Genomic DNA, 24680 nt, shown 5'->3' on the forward strand with positions numbered 1-24680 from the left:
AAGAGCTCAGGAGACAGCTTGCAGGTGTAGCATGGAATGAGGAGTTAGCTGGAAAAGAGATCAATGCAGCTTGGGGGATTTTCAAAAAATATTTAGCGGGTGCAATGTCTAAATGTATACCATGGGTGAGAAGGTTAAATAAGTTAGGTGTGAGATGGATGAATAAAGAGATTAAGCATGCAATACAGAGAAAAAGGGCATTGTGGAGGCAGCATAAGAGAAGTGGAAGTAACCAATTTCATGAGTTCTAGAAAGTCCAGGCAAGGAGAGTGACTTGGTTGGTGAGAGTAGCTAAAGAGAGGTATGAACAGCAGTTAGCTAATGAAGCTAAAAAGAATCCTAGGGAGTTCTTTCGATATGTAGCCAGCAAAAGAAAGAATGATTATGGAAGGATGACATTGATTGTAGGAAATGGTATAAAGACAGCTGTTGCAGAATGTGTGGTGGAGATACTTAATGAGCAGTTCATAAAGATCTTTCAATCTTGTGAATGTGACTTCATGGAGAGATTAAGAGCAGTTGATGATGGGGAGGAGAGACTGACTGTAAGTGAGCAAGAGGTGTTTGGGGAGTTGAGTAAACTAGATGTAAATAAGGCTGTGGGACTTGATAATATATCACCGCGTATTTTGAAGGAATGTGCCAGAGAGTTGACACCTGCCTTGACATATTTTTTTAATACGAGTCTTGCACTTGGTCAAGTCCCTAAAGAGTGGAAGGAGGGCAAGATTGTGCCACTTCATAAAGGAGGTGATCGAATTCAAGCATCAAACTATAGGCCTATCTGTGTGTCAGGTGTTGTGGTTAAGTTGTTGGAGAAGCTTGTGAGAACTAGGATCCAGAGTTGGGTTGACAACAATGGTATAATCTTTGATGGACAGCATGGATTTGCTAAAGGGAGGTCGTGTTTTAGTAATCTACTTACTTATTACAATAAAGTGACTGCTTCCTTGGACAGAAGAGAAGGATACACAGTAATATACTTGGATTTCGCAAAAGCTTTTGATAGAGTACCTCATGATAAGTTGACAGTCAAACTAGAGCAGATGGGGTTGGATATTAGATTAGTGCATTGGATTGGAGACTGGCTATCTGATAGGTATCAACAAGTTGTGTATGGAGGTGCAATATCCAGGAAAAGGAAAGTCACTAGTGGAGTGCCTCAGGGATCTGTTTTAGGGCCATTACTATTTAACTTGTATATTAATGATATTGGCGAAGATTTGGAAGGAGATATTCAGTTGTTTGCAGATGATGCAAAGTTGGGACGAACCATAAAGAGTAGTGAAGATGTTGTGGCCTTGCAAGAAGACTTGAATAAATTGAGTGATTGGGCAAGCAAATGGGGATGTGAGTTCAATGTTGCAAAATGTAAAGTTTTAAAATTTGGAAAACAAAGATGGGATGCAGAATTTATGCTTGGTGAGAATATATTGTTGGAAGTAGAGGAAATAAGAGATCTGGGAGTGATAGTGGATAAGTATCTAAAATTTAGGGGACACATCGCCAAAATTGTGAAGACAACACAAAGACTTCTGGGAATGATGAGGAGGACACTGACGTGTAGAAGTAGGGAGATTCTTGTTCCATTGTATAATGCTTTGATTAGGCCACACATGGACTATTGTGCCCAGATTTGGTCACCTGGTTTTCAGAAGGATGAAGAGATGTTGGAAAGGGTCCAAAGGCGACTGACTAAGGTAATTTCTGACCTCTGGAATGTCGAGTATGAGGAAAGATTGAAAAGATGTAATTTGCAGAGTCTAGTGGAGAGAAGGAAGAGGGGAGATATGATAGAGACCTACAAGTTGGTAAGGGGTTGTTATAGGATCAATGGTGGAGAAGTTCTACAGCGAATAGTTGGAGATCAGGGGAGAACCAGCGGTCATCCCTGGAAACTGTATAAAGAGGGTGTGAGTAGGGAAGTGAGAGGCAGGTTTTTTTCGTGCAGAGTTGTGAATGATTGGAATGCCTTGCCTGAGAGTGTGGTGTCTGCAAGGAGTTTGAATGTGTTTAAGACCCGATATGATGAGATGTGTGTGAGATAAAAGGACCTCCTAGATGAGTCTTTGACTCCATGAGGTCTTGTTTAATAATAATAATAATAATAATAATTGGCAGAGAAGGATTTGAGTTTGCAGTAAAAAAAAAAAAAAAAAAATCAACCTTTGGAATGATTGGAAATTAGTGCTAATTTAGTTCATTTTACTGAAGAAAATGTTCACCATTGCATTGTGAACAAGGCAGCCAAAGTGGTCAAGTGATGGAAGTGTTTAATTCCAGTCTCACACAAAAGAATGTGGCTACTGTCAGAAAGTGACAGCTAATAAAATGTAACTAATAATCATATACATGTGTGTATTTGGATCTTTTCGAATTTCTGTTTTATTAGTTACACATTATTTTCTTTAAGAGATGCATATATATATGTTTTTCTGAGAATAACTTATTATTCATATCTGGATTTCACATCTGGAACCATTCTTCTATTTTTTTCATATACACTGTATTCTTTTTTCACAGTTTTCATTTACACGATTTTTTCTGGAAGGTAAATGTGCAATGTAAATGGAGAATTGGGTGTAAACTGATTGTGTTCCTGGTAATATTTATGCAAGTATACTTAACAAATAGCTGAGAAATTGTGTAAAAAAGATGAGAGAAATCATTTGAAGAAGGAATTTAGAAAATTCATAAGTACAATCACTCTGAGGATACTTAGGAATCACACACACACACATACATGAGGAATAAACTCAGCTTAATACTCATGGCTTGCATTAAGAACTCCAGCATCATACTTAACACAACTGAAGTACACTAAAAATGCAAAATCTCATCATTAGATTCCTGATATATACATACAGAGTGGTTACAGAATATTATTATTATGTAACACCTCCAGGGAGTCCAAACGCTCATCTGAGGAGCCCACCTATGCTATAACTATCTCTCTCCGCCACTCATTTCACCAGCCGCAACTATCTTCGTCATCTTCACCAACACCAACTACCACCACCACTAGTATTTTCACAGACAATCGCCAACATTTATGGCAGGATTTGAACCTGAAGCCTTTTCGTTGGAGAGTGGATACGCTAATCACTCGGCCAACCAGGCCAGCAAAATATTATGATGACTTTTTTTTTGCTTTTAAATAACAATTCCACACATGAAAGGTCACAAGACATATAACAACAGTGTCTTATATGTAGGTAAAAAAATTAAAAAAAAACGAAGTAATCTATTTATGTGTTTCTTAAAGGTTTATATGAAAAATATCTGTCAGGATCAGATCTTATTATTATTATTTATTATTATTATTCAGGCCACCATGGAGTCAAAAGACTAATCTGGGAGATCCTTCCTAAGAAACACAAAGTGCATCATGACTCATCATGAGAGGTCCCTCTTAGGAAACATAATGTCTATCATACCACTCCATAAACTCATTGACCATTCTCGCTCTCACCAATCTATCCACCAAACTCTGCAATCCACATTCCCTCAGCCGATCCTAATAACTAACATTGTAGAGTCCTGAAACCATCTTTGTTTTCCGCCTTTGTACCCTTTCCACAGTTAATTTATCCCCTTCAAATCCTGGGGACCTAATCTGAGAACAATAGTCTAAGTGTGGTCTGATCAGAGTCTTATACAATGGAATGATAACACTTTTATCTCTGCAGGTCAGTGTCCCTCTCATTATAGCAGCAATCCTCTGTGTGTTATCTTCACCAACAACCTTTGCAATATGTCCCCTAAATTTCAGGTTTCTATTAATCATCAACCCCCACATCTCTTGTCTCAACTAATTCCTCCAGTATAGCTCCTCCAATAGAGTATTCAGCGTCCCATCGATGTGTCACAAACCTCAAGACCTTACATTTTGCTGCATTAAACCGACATCCCCAATCATTTGCCCATCTGTCTAGCTTATTCAAATCCTCTTGCAGGGCTACCACATCTGCACTATTACTAATAACCCTTCCCAGCTTTGCATCATCCACAAACAAGTGAATATTCCCCTGCAATCCATTGATAATGTCATTGACAATGTAAGTCCCAGTACTGAGCCCTGTGGAACCTCACTTGTACACTTGGCCTCCTTGAAACTGCCCCACCATACGCAACTCTCTGATTAGCCAATCCTGAATCCAGTTGACCAACCTGACATCCAGACTCCATGTGCTGCAACTTAAATATCAGCTTGTTGTGTGGCACCCTGTCATGCCTTCACTAAGTTCAAGAAAATAGCAGTATATGCCTTTCCCTCATCTACCGCTCTTGTAACTTTATTATAAAAGGCTAGCATATTACTAAAACAAGAACGCCCCTTCACAAATCCATGTTGACTCTCAGAGATAACATTACCCTCATCTGCCCAATGCTGTATATGGTCACTCACTAATTTCTCCAAGATCTTAACAACTACTGATGACACACAAACTGGCCTATAATTAGACACTTACAGAATGATTTTCTATTTTTTTATAAAATAGGAACGGATCTTACTGAATTTATACGGCTTTATACGAAAATAAATGATTCGTTATACAGCATTTTGCTTTGCAGCCGATTTTTCATGAACATATCTCGGCCGTATAACAAGGTATGGGTGTACTAGTTCTTTCTTAAGATGACTGTCTCCCAGATTTTAGGCAAATTTATACAGCCATATTTGTTAAGATTTGGAATGTGTTTCAGGGCTTCTGTTGCCTCTAAGAACAATATCTCCGACTTGTAAGAGCTTCTGTGCAGTACTTTTGTGTTCTTCCAGTTGATCCTGTGTGCAGTAGTATCCAGAGCATGGTCTGCTAGGCACGACTTGCCATAGTGATAATGCCGGATGTATCTTTTATGTTCACAGTTCTTCCTGTTTGACCGTAGTAGGCTTGATTACATGAGCTTGGTACTTTGTAGACTCCTGGATGCAGGGCCGGATTTAGACCTGCTGAGGCCCTAAGCTATACAAAACCCAGAGGCTACTGGGTTTTGTATAGCTTAAATACTACTTTTAAATTACATCAGCTGGTCTCAGAAAAATTAAAAATATATATGCCTTTTTAATATATGAAAATATATTGTCTTTTAATTTTTATTAAAAAAATAATATAGTATGCATTTACAAAATCACAGAAATAATTATATAATTAAAGGGTTTTAAAAACGACAAGGCTCAAAAAAAAAAAAAAAAAAGACAAAATATCTCAATCACTTTTACAATATGCCAAAATTATTTTAATGTTATATTTTGTATATTTAAAATTATTTAGAAATGATCATCGTGATATGTCTGACTTCATTTGAGTGATTTTTCTACGAATATTTTTTTATCAATTTTTATATTTTTTTATTTGAGGCCCTAAACTCTAGCTTTTTTAGCTTATACGTAAATCCGGCACTGCCTGGATGTGCTAAAGGAGGAATGCTGTCCTTGGGTTGGGTGAGCGGATAAGGGTTGCTAATTTGACACACAGTGTGAATATGGTGCGTAGTTCATATTTATTAAGAATTCTAGAAATCTTTTCAGTTATGCCTTTAATGTATGGGATGGTGACTGTTTTGTTGTAGTTCTCTGTGGTGGATAGTGGGAGGGATTTCTTAGGAACATTTAGTATTATGTTTATCTTATGAGGATTATAGGCATTGGCCAAGAAGGTGTGGCATAAGTGAGCCAGTTCAGCAGCAAGAGCATTGTCATTGGAACAAATTGCTCTCGCTCTGTGGGTTAGTATTTTTAAAATGCCCTAGTGTTGAGAAGGGTGATGGTGTGATTGTTTGTGTAAATATCTCCCTGTATGTGTGGGTTTTCTAAAAACTGAAAATGATAAGGAACCATCTGGAAGACGTGTGATAAGTGTATCCAGGAAGGGTAGACAGTTATTAGCTTCCAATTTCATTGTAAAGTGGATTTTTGGATGTCGGTTATTTAAATGCACCAAGAATGTTTCCAATGTCTCTGGGCCATGTGGCCAAATAGTAAGCACATCATCAACATAGCGTAGCCAAAGTGTTGGTTTGAGAGTGACTGTATTGATAGCTAATTTTTCCGTGTGCTATGTAGAAGTTGGCTGGGGGGGGGGGGGCACATCTCAATTATTGTGCTCAGATTTAATCATCAGGATTTGAATTGGATAGAATAACCTTGAAGAGAATACAGAGATGGATTTTTGTTATAAGGATAAACTGAAGGCGTGCAAACTACACTTTGATGGATAGAAGATGAAGAAGGGGGGATGCAAATGAGACATTTAAGCTGTGCAAAGGTTATCAGGTTGACATTGCAGAGGTTTCATATGGTGGAATGGGAGGAGCAAACAAGGACAAGGGGTCCATCCCTGGAAGTTGCAAAAGGAGTAAGTAAGAGAGTAAGAAGTAAGTTTTTTAATTGCACAGAGAGTGTGAGAGGAGAATAGAATGTATTGCCATTGCCTGAAAGGATGGTAAAGTGAAAAGGTGGATGAGTTTAAAGAATGGTGTGATAGACATTGTGTTGTCTAACATTGACCTCCCATGATGAGTCGTATGACTTCATGGTCAGAGAAAATAAAAGTCCCATCTATCCCTGCTGCCAAATTGTTGTTCAGGTTCTTTAGCAATTCTAAAACTTCCTTCTCTCTCTCTCTCTCTCTCTCTCTCCACCCCCCCTCTCTGCCCTCCCCCCTCCCATCTGTCGTAGTGATAGCACTGTGCTTCATGTTACATACATCAAGTTGATAGATCTTAGTGAAGTGAGTGGTTTATTTAAACAATTGCATTTGCTTCAGACAAACATCTATCATATGAATCTGCTCATATACATTTAGCAAAGTTATTCTTCTACTTTCATTTCTATTTTTATTTGAAGCATGATAATAAAATTCTTTTGGATTGCCTTTAGCGTACATGGCCAGTTTCTTTTCACCTCGTAACTTTTCTGGCTTGCTCTTTATATACTTCATAACTTCTTTCATCATTATCCTCATGATATTTCTTCCCCATCTTCTTCTTATGGATCTCTTGCTTAATACAGTTACTCTTTTATTTCATTCCTGCACTGGCTGGCCTAGTTGCCTCAGTGGTTAACCTGTCTTCTCTCCAACCAGTAGGCTGCAGGTTCAAATCCCATAATGATCATGGATGTTTGTGAGCATGTTTAGGTGGGAGATGAATTTCATTGGGCAGCATAAGACGATTGTCCTGTTTTTAAGGACTGAAGATTGCTTCAAAAAAGTTTAATGTTTTGTCTCTAGAAGAGGGTTTCCAAATATGTACAAATAAATAAAAAATACAAAAAGTGTGTGTGTGTGTGTGAGAGAGAGAGTGAGTGATAAAAAAGTAGGAAAAAATTCTCAACCTGCCTATGCTATGAATGCACTATAGGTTTATAAAATCTTTCGTGGATGAAAGCTTGTTCTTCCAACTCTAGGGACTCATTCAGGTGCTGCATCATTGAAGCATCTTTTGACTACTTCCCCATGCACTACTGATAACTCTCTCCCTCAGTAACTGATACCATGGGACCAAATATGTTTTTCTTGTGAGTTTGTTATAATTTCCATCTTTGTACTTCAGCATATATTATTATTATCTGAGATCTCCAGGGAGTCAAGGACTCATTGAGGGAGGCTGTAAATTACCCAACCCAGCTATCATACCTTCCCTGAAATTCATTTATGCTAGATGATGCACTCACCACCCCTAAGAGCAAATTATTCCACTCACTCACTGCTCTCTGGGAGAAAAACCTAGCTCTTACCCCTTTCTTGACTGAGAACAACCTTAACTTCCATGGATGTCCCTTACTTCCATATAACTAAAAATTTCATCATTTGAAATGCTATAACACCCATTCAAAAGTTTATAGAGCTCTATCATATCACCTCTCTTTCTCCTGTTAACCAGAGTCTGCAATCCACATACTTGCAATCTGTCCTCATAATCTAAATCCCATAATCCAGATATAATCTTTGTAACTCTTCTTTACATCCTTTCCACAGCTTCTTTATCCCCTTGGAACCTGGGAGACCAAATCTGTGCACAGTAATCCAGTTGTGGTCTTATCAAAGCCTTATAAGGAGGCAAAATTACTTCCTTATCCTTACATGTCAAGGTTCGCTTCAACATAGCAATTATCCTCTGAGTTGTATTTGCAACTTTTGCTATGTGACCTTTGAACTTTAAATTCTTATCCACCAATACACCAAAATCCCTTGGCTCTTCATAACCTTTCTTAATGGGATCAATAGTATACTTTGCTACTTCTCAGGTCAGCATGGCATGATCATATCACCCTCTGATGGCAAAACGGTCACATTCTTAACTTGAGACCACTCCTCTCTGATGCATTGATCAAATCTGGCACTCTTTGGCTTAGAGTTCACTTGCTGTTTGAGAAAAGGCACATCACAGCACATTGAATTCTACTTCATTCTGATCATTAGTCTTCTCTGCTACCCCATCAATATTTGAATAATTTGTTGTCCATATTACTCTAGTACCCACCAGTGTAATTTTGCAATGCATTTCATTGTCCCCAACTATTCTACTGCTTGGTTCATAACAATACCTCACCTCATATATTTCATGCTGTTGGCTTCCACTTCACACCAGATAGCCTTAACATCCCGGCATTCACAACACATTCTTGTAATGTGGATAAACATTCCATTTATCCACAACTCTCCATGTACAGAAATCTATTCTTCACACCCCTCATACCACACCTTTCTTTACATAACGTCTGAGGCCTCTCATTCTTTCCTTCTTACATTCCACACTTTTTTTTTTAATATATTTCCCTCTGTATTAATCTGATAATATCACTCACGAACTTAAACTTCTCTGTCGTATCACCTCTTTTCCACCCTATCTGCTAAACTCTGCAGATTACATTCCCTCAACCCTTTTCCCATAACCAACATTGCAGAATCCTAGAGTCTTGATCACTTGTCTATGCCTTTGCCACTGTTTTCACAACCCATTAAAAACTAGATGACCAAATCTGAGCATAGTAGGTTCATGTGTGGTCTGACTTGCTTCATTATATAAAGCACTGGTTGGACCACACATAGACTGTTGTGCTCACCTAACCATCCGTACTTGTCAATGCACTCCTTACTCATAATAGCATTGTGATGGACAATCTTTGCAATACTTATAATATGCTTGCTAAAATTCAGCCCATGGTACAAGTTTCTTTTCCTCCTCCATCTCTGCTACTGCTATACTGCGGAATAGTCTCCTCCCCCCCCCCCCAAGGAATACAATATGCAGGTTTTTAAATTGAATGTCAACAAGTTTCTCCTTTCCCAACCCACTGCCCATATACGGTACTACAGGTTGATCAGCCAACCTCTCGTGTATAGGCCCAACATAAAAAAATATAAAAATAAATAAATAAATAAAAATGTGTTGTAACACATTTAGAGGATTGTGGGTAGGATGGCAACTGCTGAGTAGGATTGTGGAAATAGTGTAGAACAGTGCTTCCCAAACTTCTGGATGTCAGGGCCCCCTTTGCAAAAATTAAAATATTTCACTGCCCCCTCGAAACAAAATCGTAATAGAGAGATATATTATTATAATATTTATTGTATTTATATTCGATACAAAACATACACAGCGAATATTGCAAAAATCAAATGCATATATTACATTTTTTGCCTCTTACCGTTTCGTTCTGAAGACGATGCGGGCTGTTCTGGTAAAATATGAAATACTGTCCTTTTTTTTTTTTGAGTCTGTTTCTGCTTCTTCTGATTGTTTGCTGGATTTTTTTATTTTTTATCAGCCACTTATCCATCTCAGGGTTAAATTTTTCAACGTAGAATAGATCAAATAATATCACCACTTTCCGATACTGGCACACCACAGACTGATAACATGAAATTAGTGAATATTACCTGAATAAGGGAATCCCCGGACCAGGAACATTTTTCTCTTTTGTGACTTTTCTCCCTTTATGGTAATTAAGCCTAACGTGAAACAGACAGCAAAGGCAGGTTATTAAAACGTGCATATGATTGGTGTGGTATTAACAAAAGATCATGCAACCGAAAGATAAAAGCATAGCTGACAATTGAGTTGAAATGCTAACTCTCTTCAACTGAATTCCATATGTGAAACTGCCATAACATTCATTATTTATATATATATATATTATATATATATATTACTTAGTTTTAACACTTTTAGGAATTTTAACACGTTCGGGTGAATTTTATTACTGCCTTGGGAAATCGAACTCGCACACATCTAATTAATAACAATAGTTTTTAGTTAGATACTGTGTTTGCCCATGATATGGTTTTGTTTCAGTCTATACAGCATAGTTTCTGTATGAGGGGACATGTGATTCATTAATTAGTGTGTTTTTATCCCAGTTGTCTCTAATTGCACTATTTGATGAGAAATATATTACACAGACTCCTCTTACCTTATTCACTGGCATAATAAAAGTACTTATTTTTATTGCCTCTGCAGTATGCAGGCTGTTAGGGAGGGCACTGCCCCCACATGAACTTGTTTTAGCTTTTTTTCATGTGTGAAGTATATGCGAAACTTTTATTGGTAACAGGAAACTAGCTCGGATGACAGTGTTAATATAAAACAAGTTTTGATATGTATATAAAGTCAATATCAACAGTCCCTGATTACGAACGCCTGATGGGACAGGAAGATTTGGAGCTTCCCCGGAGAGCATTCGAAAGAAATACAATTAACCACTGCTTTGAAATGAAACATATGAATAAGCAGTATTTACTAATATTCATTAAGCGCCGAAATACGCAGGAAGCAAAGTTTGTGAACCAACACCAATGTGTGAATTCTTCCATTAAAATATAAAAAAATAACAAAAAAAAAGAAATAATAAATAATGAAAGTTAAATATGTTTCTTTTAAAATAAAAAAATCTACTTAGTCTTAAAACATTTTAAATTTGTTTTCATTATCTCACGGCCCCCCCCTCAACAAAACCTATGTCCCCCAAGGGGGCCGCGGCCCACAGTTTGGGAAGTGCTGGTGTAGAAAATGCATCCAGGCAGAAGAAACTGAACATGAGTGTGAGTGAAGTTAATTGGTGTGAGATGTATCATTAATCAATGTAATTGCTCTCTTTTGTACCAATTATTTTTAGGGAGATCTGGAGGACACAACCTCAGATGTGAAAACAATATTCAGTGACTGGACAGTTGTGCTTTGCATTGTATTAATTATTTTAAGAAGTAAATCAATGCATATAACAACAGAAAATCCCTTTGAAATATATTTAATTCTGGTAAGTTTTCTAATGGTATAAGCAGGGGTGGGGGGGTGGAGATTACTGAATAATGTGAGCGTTACTGACAAGGGGAATGTCATAAAGATGAAAAAATATTGTAGATAAAATTGAAAGTTATATTCAAAATACAAATCAGCATAAACTTTTTAAATATATTGAGAATATAAATTATGACTTGGTTGATTGATACTGTTTTAAAATTAAAACAGTATTTAATGTAGTAGTAGACAAATCTTTGATGTCATAATTTCACACTGTCTTGGTAGATGAGAATTCCATTATTGCAAACTATGTCAAACAGTCATTATAAGATAAATGAATGATAGGAAAGTACATGATGATGGTAGTCCTTATGTAAGTAGAATCAAATTCTGGATATGAATTTTGCTGATTAGTTGGGAAATCTGGGCGATTTAATAGTGTGTTAAGATTATGTAAGCTCTATGTATGAGAATTTATGGCATTGGGATTTATTCTAATAGCTGGAATTTCTCAGAGTTGTAACTTAATTTCATTATTTTAAGTCTGTAATTGTAAAGAAATTTTATGAAGTATTTAATTCTTTATGTATTTTGACTTTGTTTTGCATGTAGCATTGCACTGTTTTGTAGTTGAAATGTTGGAAAAAAAAAAATCCTTGAATACATGTAAATGCCATAATTCACATTCTCATAAGTAAACATTTGATATTTTTGTGTTGTGTTACTTAAATTCGTGTGTGTGTGTGTGTGAGAGAGAGAAAGATTTTAAAATGCTTCCCAAAATTTTTGCCATCTCTCCGTGGTATTTATTTATATTTCAAATGCTGAATTTTACTCAAGCTATAACATAAGAATTATCATTTACAATATTTTTGAAACTGAGATTACAGTAAGCTACAGCCCCTTCCCCTTTATTAGATGCATTCTTAATTTTTACTTTGCTTATTACACATTATTAGGAACTGAAGCTGCTGTCCAACAGCAGCAGCAACAACAACAACAACAGCAGCAGCAGCAACAGCAGGAGCAACAAACAGAACAAGGTATGTCTTAATAGTTTTAAGCATCACTTCTCTGTACTAGGTGTGACAATTTAATTCCTGGAATGCACCTGTAAAAAAACCTACATTTGGAACTATACATTAGTGGTTATGTCGTCTTCGAAGTAGTTCTCTTGTGCATTTATAGACTGGTTTAGATGGTGTTCCCATTGATGGAAACAGCCTTGGAGCTCTTTTTCTGGAATACTCTTCAGTTCCTTTATCACATTATGCTGGATATCAGCAATGTCAGAATATCTTCGTCCTTTTAGTGCAGTCTTTAATTTGGAAACAGCCAGAAATCATAGGGAGCTAAGTCGGGTGAATAAGCAGGATGACCTAATTCAGTAATCGATTTTTTAGACAGAAACTCTCATGATGAGTTCATTATGGCTTGGCACATTGTCGTGTTGGATAATCCACTTTTCAGGCTAAATTCAGGACTCTGAACAGAATCTTGTAATCTTTTCAGCACCTCTAAATAGCATTGTTGGTTGACTGTTTTTCCCTGTTCAGTGAATTCATAGTGAACTGCAAACGTGGCAAACTCTGGATTTTCGAATGCATGCTCTGTTATTTTGTTTTGGGATTGTACTGAAAGCACCAGGTTTCATCACCTGTAATTACTCTCAGAAACATTTGCAACTTGAAACCATCCCTCCTGTTCGTCTGCCAAGATCCAAGGCACAAACTTCGCAGAAATCTTTCGCATACACAGTTGTTCAGTTAAAATTACCCTGACTGTTTCTGAATTCATTTGCAATTCATCAGCCATTAATCACACACTTAATCATCTATCAGACTGTAGCAAATCTTGCACTCTGTTCATATTTGCACCTGTCATTTTTGTTTATTGCTGCCCACTTCTCGGATCATCATTCACATCTTGCCCACCTTTGAATCTCTTATGCCAATGATTCTTAACCAGGGAGCCGCAGAAAATTTACAGAACGTTTCTAGTTTTAAAAATTTTGAAACCTCTTAAAATAATTATTTTTTGCCCTTTCTTTAGTTTACTTTCTTTCAAACTTCTATTGTTTTGTATTAGTAATTTGAATTATGCAGTTTGATGTAGTAGTTTCTTTCGTGGAGGCACCACAAGTCTTTTGCTGCTGGCAACACTGCCAGTCAATCCATATAATACCTGCGAAAATACAAATTTATCACCAACGGTCGATGACATACTACTGGAACTGACAAATGATTTAAGTCTGATCTCCGTTTTCAAGAAGAAAAGTTTGGTCCAGTTTTGGATACATATCCGGAGGGAATATCTGCACCTGATTACTATTGCTATTCAAAATTTGCTGCCTTTTGTTTCTACATATTTGTGTGAAAAGAGTATTCCATAATGGTAAATTGGTAAATATTAAAACAAAACAAAGAAATCGACTCTGAATAGACTCCAGCATGCAAATAGCATTGTGTAATGTAATTGAAGCAACAATTGACAAATTAATAGAAATGTTCAACAACAGAGGTCTCATTAAAATGCATTTAAGTAAAGTTGATTTCTGTTTTCTTATTTTTTGTTTTTATAATCAGTTATTATTTATAGATTATAATAACAAATTATAGATAATTTGTTATTATAATCAGTAAGTAAAACCACTATTTTTTTAAAGTTTAATTTACAAACTAGGGGGCGATGAAAATATTTTTAGGATACTTATGAGGCCGCGATTACTAAAAGGTTAAGAACCCCTGTCTTAGGCCATTCAAAGACACTTGACTTTTTCAGTGCCTCCACACCATATGCCACTCTCAATAGTTCCAACGTTTCAGTAGTAGTTTTGCTGATTTTCACACAAAATTATTTGGTATTAACATGCTGCTCTAAATTTCAGTCACACATGTTTATGCCAAAGTTTACATGCAGATCTCTATTGTTTTTGCAATAGCTAACTAGAAAATAGCTCTATCAGTTTGAGTCCTTTCTTTTAGGCTTGCATGGTGATCCGAATGCATTTTTGGAAATTATGGAGACAACTACAGTGTTTGAATAAAAATTTTAGTTTAATATTACTAAAATTTACAATTCGACATTTCGACCTTTATGTCAAGGTCATCTTCTGGAGCGTACAAATATACACAAGAAACAAGCTATACTACAATCATACTGGTTCGTTAAAGACACTGACTAACCGCTACCACAATTGTTGGCCTGACCTCTGGTGAAAAAGTGTCTTTAACGAACCAGTATGATTGTAGTATAGCTTGTTTCTTGTGTATATTTATACGCTCCAGAAGATGACCTTGACATAAAGGTCGAAACGTCGAATTGTAAATTTTAGTAATATTAAACTAAAGTTTTTATTCAAATACGGTAGTTGTCTCCATAATTTCCAAAAATGCATTCGGATCACCATGCAAGCCTAAAAGAAAGGATTCAGATCATCCATGGAAATGATACCCACAAGCGCTGCAATCGCTATGGTAAGCTAAAGATTCATATTTCTCTCCTGATCAATCGGCTGGCCTTTTTAAAAAGATGCAGAGACAATAACCTCATTCCGATCTGCATCAGGCTAAAAAAGAAATTTACATCTGCTAAGGCACTCCGTATCTATGACCGCACAGAAAAAGCAATGCTTAGAGAACAGATCCAAACAGCCCGCCGAAACCTAGTTACAACACAAAATCTAGTTTCTAAATTACAATCAGAACTATCGAACTATGTTAATCCAGACATTCTACAAACACTTGAAAGAATTACTGACAATTCGGCCAAGCATACCCTGGAAAAGAATAAAGAAAAACTCAAGAAAAAATTCCCCAGGTTGAAACAACGGCAAAATATGGCGGCCAATCACAGGAATCCACCCAATCAACAATGATGAAAGAAACAACAATGAACAACAAACAAGGGAGACAAGGAGTGACCATCCACCGTCAAGCAAGAACCATGTGATTAACCTATCAAGCCACACCCTGAACAACAGCAAACTCACGCTGCTGAATAAAGGACTGAACTACACAATAGCTCCTAAAAAGGTAAACAAATTGGATTTTATCTACCACATTGAAAGAGGCATCAGATCCCTACCTAACAACATAGCAGACAAAATACGACTAGAAACCAGTAATGTCCTAAATACCAAGAAAACCATACAGAACAACCTGACTAAAACAGAATTAGCAGCAATTAAATCATTAAAAGCCAAACAAAACATAATAATAACGAAAGCTGATAAAGGCAGTGCCACTGTTGTCCTTGACAGGTCAACATACATACTGCAAATGAACCAACTAGTAGCCGATAACAAATCATATAAAATGGTAAATTATAACCCAACAAAAAGGATAAAGGACAAAACAGAAAAACTACTAAAGGCCGTCACTTCTTGGCCACCACACACAGTTAAAAAACTCAAACCCCACTACGCCCCCCCCCCCCCCCCCAGAATATATGGGGTTCCGAAAATACACAAACAAAATGTGCCCCTTCGACCAATAGTGGAAGGAATAGACAGTCCCAATTACCACCTAGCCAAGAAATTAGCGGCAACACTCAAGGAGTTGGTAGGTCATTTCCCCTCCTACATAAAAAACACACAACACTTTATAAACAAAACCAAAAACATAACACTCGACAAAGACGACTTATTAGTCAGTTTTGACGTTTCTGCCCTTTTCACTATTGTCCCCATCAATGACACAATTCTCCTACTACAGAACAAATTTCCACCCGACATTACGGCCCTCTTTGCCCACGTACTAAAGTCCGGTTACTTCGTGTGGCAAAACAAATTCTACCTACAAAAGGAAGGTACAGCCATGGGCTCACCATTATCCACCCCAATCGCGAACTTCTACATGGAAACCTTTGAGCAAAGGGCTCTTGATTCCGCCACGCTTCGATCGACAATCTGGCTCAGATACGTTGACGATGTGTTTGCGATCTGGCCGCACGGGCGACAAACGCTAAACACATTCCTCAGCCACCTAAACAAACAACACGAACGCATACAATTTACCATCGAAATCGAAAACCAAAATTCGCTCTTGTTCCTAGACACACTAGTTACACGTCTTCCTTCAGGCAGTCTATCCTTCACAGTCTACCGAAAACCGACACACACTGGCCAATACATACATGCGAATTCATACCACCACCCAGCACAAAAATATGGAGTCATTAACACCCTTAAAAACAGAGCCACAACTATTTGCTCTAACCAGCAAGCCCTGAAACAAGAACTAAAAATCATTAGTGACACATTCATAAACAATGGCTATAACAAAAATACTCTCAATAAAATACTCTATAAAACCACAACAAAAACGAATCTAGATTACAGTAAAACCATAGCCATCCCATACATTAAAGGGTTATCAGAAAAAATCAACAGAATCCTACAACATTATAACCTCAGTGCCACCTTTAAACCACCCACTAAACTTAAAACCATATTCAGCTCCTCTAAGGATCCTCTCCTTCCATTAGCACATCCTGGAGTCTATTGCATCCGCTGCACCTGTAACTTACCGTACATTGGTGAAACAGGACGGACAATCCCTATACGCAAGAAAGAACACATTAGACACATTAAATATAACCATTATGGTGAAGCAGGCCTCTCAGACCATGCACTTAGACCTTACACCAAATCAACTGGAAAAGCACCTGCTCCTTACACCGCACAAAAACATGGTACGAAAGAAAATTTAAAGAATCCTGCGAAATCCTGATAAACCACTCAAATATCAACAATAAAGATGGTATGAAAATTCCAAGGATCTGGATGGCACACATTCAGCCAACCTAATATGAAAGATTCAACATAAGTCAGGACTCTAGCCAATCCGCTAGGATTAGAAACATTCCACTCCAACTGGCTGGAATGATGTTAATATATGTATATAGTAGACAACACAAATAGTAGGACTCTAGCGTTGATGTATAATTTTTTTTTTTTTTCACCAGAGGTCAGGCCAACAATTGTGGTAGCGGTTAGTCAGTGTCTTTAACGAACCAGTATGATTGTAGTATAGCTTGTTTCTTGTGTATATTTGTACACTCCAGAAGATGACCTTGACATAAAGGTCGAAACGTCGAATTGTAAATTTTAGTAATATTAAACTAAAGTTTTTATTCAAACACGGTAGTTGTCTCCATAATTTCCAAAAATGCTATCAGTTTGAGGTTTACAAACACATCAGTTAAAAGATGTACAATCATGATTGCTCACGTGACTCCAACCAAATTATGATGTGGGCAACATTATGCAGCTGTTCTGGGAATTAAATTGTCCCACCTCATATATTAAAGGTTATCAGAAAATATTTCACACCTAGATTTAGTGACCATGGAAAATTAAAAATTGAAGGTTGATTATTCATGCTTAATAATAATGATGATGATAATTAACACAAATATTTCTGTGGTTCTGCAAATATTTGTTTAATTTCTTGTATTGAGACCACATGTTTCAAAACATAAAACAGGTTTACAGACAAAAAATATTAGTGGTGGTGGTGGTGGTGGTTAGTATATGATGATGGTAGTAGCGATTCTGTGGGAATTAAATTGTGGAGATGGAGAGTTGTACAGAGCTGAGCATCCTCTCTCCATGAATATTTGAACTTCTTGGAGGTGTTATGTAATAATAATAATGAAATAAACACCATAACCTGACAATTGGACTTACCTCATCACATATAGAAGACTTGTATAAAAAAATTAAAAAAATGTATATGGAATAAGAGAGAAATTAGATAAAACACTAAATTAGCTGTATACAAGACAGTGTTAAAACCAATTTTAACTTATGGATTTGAGAGCTGGGTTAGAAATAAAACACTTGAACAGAAACTAATTCCCACAGATATGAGAGTCCAGAGAAAGATTAGGGGGCGTGAACAGATGGCATCAATGGCAATATCATATTAGAAACGAGGATATGAGGAAAGAACTTGACATTGTTAGCATCCATGAATGTGTTAGCAGAGCTTGGAAGTTTATTTTGCACTTGGTTAGACTATAATAAATTTAGTTTAATCCTTTATCCAAGTGTAAGCAAACAAAGTTTGTGCCTGAAAATATCTTCAGGACTGAGGTAAGGTGGTACATCCCTTGCCAACTCGTAGCAAAGGTGGACCTAGCTCTCATCACTCCTTGTCTCAGTATCTCCCATAATGCAAAGCACATCTTCTTGCAGACATGTATACTGCTATGAAATAAGGGAAAGCCCTCCATTGCTTCTGCCTTAGTATCGCCACTGTGGTTCTGCCTCCCACTGACGAAACCTCAATAAAAGTGGAAATCAGTCTAGGTAGTGGCCGTTCCCTTAATGCATAACAGTATATATGCCTGCAAGGAAATGTGCTTTGCATTATGGGAGATGCTGAGACAAGGAGTAATGAGAGCTAGGTCCACCTTTGCTACGAGTTGGCAAGGGATGTACCACCTTACCTCAGTCCTAAAGATATTTTCAGGGGCAAACTTTGTTTGCTTACACTTGGATAAAGGATTAAACTAAATTTATTATGTTAGCAGGGCTAATCTCAGGTGGTATGGTCACTTAAATGGGAGAGGAAAGATTAGCAAAACAAGTGTTCTCTGCCAGGTGGCAGGAAAAAAGACCCAGAGGAAGATCAAGATATAGGTTTACTGATACAGTAAAAAGTACAATTGGAGAAGAAATATAAGATCTGATAATGTTGAAGTCATGACTGATAACAGATTGATTTGGAAGAAAATTGTTGATAGAAAGTTAATAATAATGTCAGTTCTTCATGTAGTACTGTCATAATATTCTGTACATCCCCTTGAGGGTACATGTCAGGAATTTGATGATGAAGTTAGTAATAGTGTAACTTTTTCATATAGTACTATCATAAACATCCTGTGCATCTCCTGAGTGTATATATCACAAATTTGATGATGATGAACTATGAAAGTAGGCAGGAATATAAAAAACATGAACTGCATTCTGAATGGAGATCCTATAGAACAGGGGTGTTCAACCCGTCGATCACGATCGACCAGTCAATCGCGGTAGATGAATTAATTTGGATCAGTGGAAGTCAAACAGCGAGCCGAGTGAATATGATTATAAGCAAAGTGTAAAAACTTGATTGTAGCTTAAATATTAAATATTCCAAAGCACATTACATCGATTTTTTACTTAGGTGAAGTCCCATGTGAATATTGTGAAAAAACGAACTTTGTTATTCTCGTTATAGTTTGTATTAGATGTTTTTATAAATAACTCTTTTGAAGCTAACTGTATAACTTTAGAAAACCTTCTAAAGTTAGAAAAATGGTTCTTCAAATAGAGAGCAAATTTCCAAAAGAGTTCAGCCATTCTCTTCACGAAAAGATCAATATCTCCTGCAGGAGACGTATTATTATTCAGTACTAAAATTCTCTGGCAGACAGAAACAAAATACCTTGGTATCGTGTTCGACAAAAAATTAACTTTTAACCAGCACATGAAGACTACATGTGCAAAGGCATCTAAAGCCATTGCCCAAATCTAACCCTAATTAACAGGAACAGTAAGCTAAACATCAGAATCAAATTGCTTTTATACCAGCTGATGATTCGTGTCATAGTCACTTACGCTTCTCCAGCCTGGAGCCATACTTCCACTGCTAATACTCTCAAACTGCAATATGTACAAAACAAGTGCTTGCGAATGATTCTAAATGCCCCATTATTAGTCAGAAACAATCAACTTCATCGAGATACAAATATTCCTTATATCTTTGTTTTCTTATAATCTTTGGCAACAAAGTTTTTCCTAAAAACACACACCCAACGATCCAGTTCAACAAGCTGTAGCCTACAAGGCAACGAATATATTTAAACATAAAAGAACAAAAGCCATTTTAACTTCCTGTAGCGATACATAATCTCCATGCCCATTCAGGATGAGCAAACTGTTCATAAAATTTTTCCCTCACTGTAGCCGTAACAGAGTGGTGTTCAACCCATCGATCGCAGAGCAATTTTTGGTTGATCTCTTGTGTATTCCTCCTTACTTACAAATTTAATTAAAACTGTAAACATAATATATTATTTTTAATTCACTTTAAGTCTGTTGCTATTGTTTGTTTATTTTTCGTTAAAATTATCAAATCAGTAATTTTCTTATAAGTCCGGGTAAATGAATTAATTTGGATCAGTAGAAGTCAAACAGTGAGCTGAGTGAATACGATTATAAGCGAAGTGTAAAAACTTGATTGTAGCTTAAATATTAAATATTCCAAAGCACATTACATAGATTTTTTACTTAGACATTTTACCATGTGAATATTGTAAAAAAATAAACTGTTTGTCTCGGTATAGTTTGTATTAGATGTTTTTGTAAATAACTTTTGAAGCTAACTGTATATACTACTTTAATAAGAATATGTTAAAGTGTTAAAAACAAAGGCAATGTTTTTGTCACTGAAGCTGTACATGGTGGCATTAGAAAGATTGTTATTGAAACTTGTATGTATGAGAAAGGCTTGCAGGCTCTAAGTGTGTAAACATTTCCGAAGGCAGTCAGAAAGAATTCAAACAACTTTCCAATGGCTGGCAACTTACAATCAAAAGAAAGCGGAAGAGGACAAAAGGTATGCCGAACTTGAAATTAAGATGAAAGACTTGTACCGATTCTTTGGGGGTTGCCAAACTTCATGCAAGCTCTCAGGGAGGCCTAATAAAAAGGGACTGAAGCAAGCAGAAGGGGTTCCGGTTCCAGAATTGCTGTCAGAGAGCAAGCCGCCCGGTCCAGAGTCGCCATCAGAGAGACTGCCCGGATCCACGTTGCTTGAGAGAGGAGTTTCCTGCTTCCAGAAAGGAGCTTCTTGGTTTGAGACGTCACTAGAGAGGCACTACTTTTAGGCTGCAGACAAAGTTTCAAATTGCCAAAAGAAAGAGTTTCAATTGCCTGAGAAAAGTTTCCAGGCCAGGTTAATGTCAGACATTCACCAGTGTGTTGCATTTTGATTACAATTTGATGAATCAAACGACTTCACTGATATTGCTCAGTTAATGGTATTTATTCGCGTGATATTTAAAGATTATTCAAGTAAAGAAGAACTATTGAAAATTATACCATTATTGGGAAGGACTAGGGGAGAAGACATTTTTTCGGCATTTGATGAATTTGTGAAACAACACAAACTTCCGCTTTTTAAACTTGTGTCTATTACTATTGATGGTGCTCCTGCAATGATAGGTAATAAATTGGGCTTCATTTCATTATGTCAAAACGATGACAAATATCCAGATTTTGTAACGTACCACATTTACATACCAATATTTGGATATTGGTATGTAATATCCAAAACACAAAAGATGTTTTGGATATTACATATAAAATTGTAAATTCTGTTCGAGGAAATGCCCTGCAATAGCGGTTATTTAAATTACAGGCAGATGATGATAGGGAACTTCTGTTGCACAATAATGTTCGCTGACTCAGCAGAAGTTAATTTTTAGAAAGATTTTTTGTATTAATTAACGATAGAAAAAATTTTCTTGATGAAAAAGGAGATATTTATCCACAATTGAGTGATAAAAGACACTGAATTGTGGATAAATTGTTACCCTTATCATTTTTAGTAGATTTCTGTATGAAATTGAGCAATTTAAATTTAGATTTACAAGGTAGAGATAAAAATTTAATTGACATGTTAAGTTCAATAAAAAAATTTCCAACAATACTTACTTTTATTAGAGAAAAATATAAATGACCGCAAATTTAGACATCTCCCATACTTATTAAAATTTTTTGAACAAAATCAAGAAATGCTTCGCTATGATTTAAAAGAATTTATTCATGAAATAGAATTAGTTGAGGAAGAAATAACTTCAAGATTTAAAAAGTTTAATAAAACTGAAATGATTGTATCTTTTATCAATATTCCATTTCAAGAAAACTTGAACATCACAGAAATTTCAAATAAAATTAGTGGGCTGTTTAATGTAAACCAAGCTGAAGTAGAACTTGAGATAATAAACATTCAGAGTAGTTTACATTTAAAACCAATAAACAATGAAGTCATTTGGAAGTATGCACATGAAAAATTCCGAATATTAACTGATATTGCACGAAAAATTCTGTTGTGTTTCAGTTTGACATACTTGTCAGAATCAGCTTTTCCAAATATGACCGTCATAAAATATCAATTAATAAACCAAATTACAAATGATCATTTGGAAGATTGTCTGCGATTGGCCACTTCTTCATATCAACTTGACTATGAAACTATTGCGAGGTCCAAACAATGCCAAATTTCACATTAACTTTTTTTTTTTAATCAACCAGCATTTCCTGTAACTTGTGAGTTTGTAATCAATCTTTTGTTTTTTCTAACTTTGGTTTTCCAAAATAGAAAAATAAATATTTTATTCCAATATATATATATATATTTTTTTTTTTTTTTTTTTTTTGTATTAAAATATTTGTTGTATTAAAATAATTCATCATCATCAAATTCCTGCCATGTACCCTCAAGGGGTACAGGATATGATAGTACTACATGAAAAATTTACATCATTACTAACTTCCTATCTACAATTTTCCTCCAAATCAGTCCGTTACTTGCCAAGACTCCAAAATTCTCAGATGTTATATTTCTATCGTATAAGGCACTTTGTACCACATCAATCGACCTATATCTTGGTCTTCCTCTGGGTCGATTACCTGCCGACTTGGCAGAGAACACTTGTTTTGTTAATCTTTTCTCACCTATTCTGTTTAAGTGACATACCATCTGAGATTAACTCTGCTAACATTCCTGGATGCTGACAATGTCAAGTTCTTTCCTAATATCCTCGTTTTTAATATTATATTGCCATTGATGTCATCTGTTCACGCCTCTAATCTTTCTCAGGACTCTCATATCTGTGATCTCTAGTCTTTGGTCAAGTGTGTTACTTCTGACCCAGCTCTCAGATCCATAAGTTAAAACTGGTTTGAACACTGTCCTGTATACAGCTAATTTAGTGTTCCGACTAATTTCTCTCTTATTCCATATGAATTTATTCAGTTGACTTCCCACCATACCAGCTTTGCTGATTCTGTTGTCTATTTCTATATTTAATTTACCATCTTCACTAAAAATCGTGCCTAAGTAGCTGAAATGTTTTACTTGTTGCACAGGTTCTCCATTCACAACACAGTTGACATTTTCAATGATTCTGCCTATTTTCATTGTCTTTGTCTTTTTATTGGTGACCTTCATACCATATCTATTACAACAGTCATTCAATTTAGTCAGAGAATCTTGCAGACTTGTAGCGGATTTATTTAGAAGTATAACATCGTCTGCATAAAGCAAAGAGCTGACATTAACATCTCCAATTTTGATATCATGTTTAATACCACTTTCCTTCATAATGTGATCCATATAGATCATGAATAACAGAGGTGATAACGTACATCCTTGTCTCACACCAGATTTAACATTAAACCATCTTCCTGTACTTCCTTAAATTCTAACTGCTGACTTACAACTCAAATAAAGACTAAGTATTGCTTGATATAATGCCCCATTGACACCATATAACTGTAGCGTATTGAATAGCTTCTCTCTTGGCACCTTGTCATATGCCTTTTCCAAATCGACAAAACTTAAATACAGATCTCTGTTATATTCCCATGCTTTCTCGACTATTTGTCGTAAAGTGAAGATCTGATCCTGACAGCCTCTGTTTGGCTTGAATTCAGCTTGTTCTTCACCAAGCTTTTCTTACACAATTCTTCTCAACTGTTTCTCAAGTATATTTGCATAGATCTTGCCAGGAACACTCAGTAGGCAAATACCTCTGTAATTCTCACATTCAGTTTTATTTCCCTTTTTATATATGGGTACTATGAGAGCTCTACTCCAATCATCGGGAATTCGTCCCTCTCTCCAGGCATTCTGAACTATGCAGTGCAGCCATTGTAAGACTTTTATGCCACCATACTTCAGCATTTCTGGTCGAATATCATCTACTCCTGCTGCCTTTCCACATTTCAAGCCTTTGATGGCTTTTTCTACTTCGCGTATAGATATGTATTCCTGACTGCATGCCTGGTCAGTGTTTTTTTCCACTGTGCTGTCATCACTGCTTTTTTCATTTAGCAGTGTTTCAAAGTAATTACTTCATACTTCAAGGATATCTTCTTCTCCCATTTTCATGTCACCTTTATCATCTCTAACTCCTTTTACAGCACTCTTTCCTCCATTTCTAAGCTTCTTCAAGAACCTCCAGAATATTTTTCCACCTTCTTGGTATTTATTTTCTATGTTCTTGCCAAAGTCCTCGCATGACTTTTGTTTAGCTAGTTTTATACAATGTTTAACTTTCTTACTGTCTCTGTATTCTCTAAGAGCACAAGCTGACTTATTTGCCAGGAACTTTTGATATGCTTTCTTCTTTTCCTTCACCATGGAGTTCTAATT

The 24680-nt window shown here is 36.3% G+C and overlaps 1 protein-coding gene across 3 annotated transcripts in view; it reads left to right on the forward strand.

Moving 5' to 3' along the window:
- The window catches only part of Cadps (calcium-dependent secretion activator 1), a 1213340-nt gene that overhangs the window by 715340 nt on the left and 473320 nt on the right, over positions 1 to 24680 (forward strand). For all 3 annotated transcript variants that reach the window (XM_090396519.1, XM_090396528.1, XM_090396537.1), the window contains one exon: positions 12207 to 12290. In XM_090396519.1, coding sequence (XP_090252645.1) covers positions 12207 to 12290 — 84 coding nt within the window. The remainder of the gene's footprint in view (positions 1 to 12206; positions 12291 to 24680) is intronic.

This window comes from Typopeltis vanoorti, chromosome 1 (assembly GCF_054136105.1).
Source record: "Typopeltis vanoorti isolate ZY-2024b chromosome 1, IOZ_Tvanoo_1.0, whole genome shotgun sequence".
NCBI classification, from domain to species: Eukaryota; Metazoa; Arthropoda; class Arachnida; order Uropygi; family Thelyphonidae; genus Typopeltis; species Typopeltis vanoorti.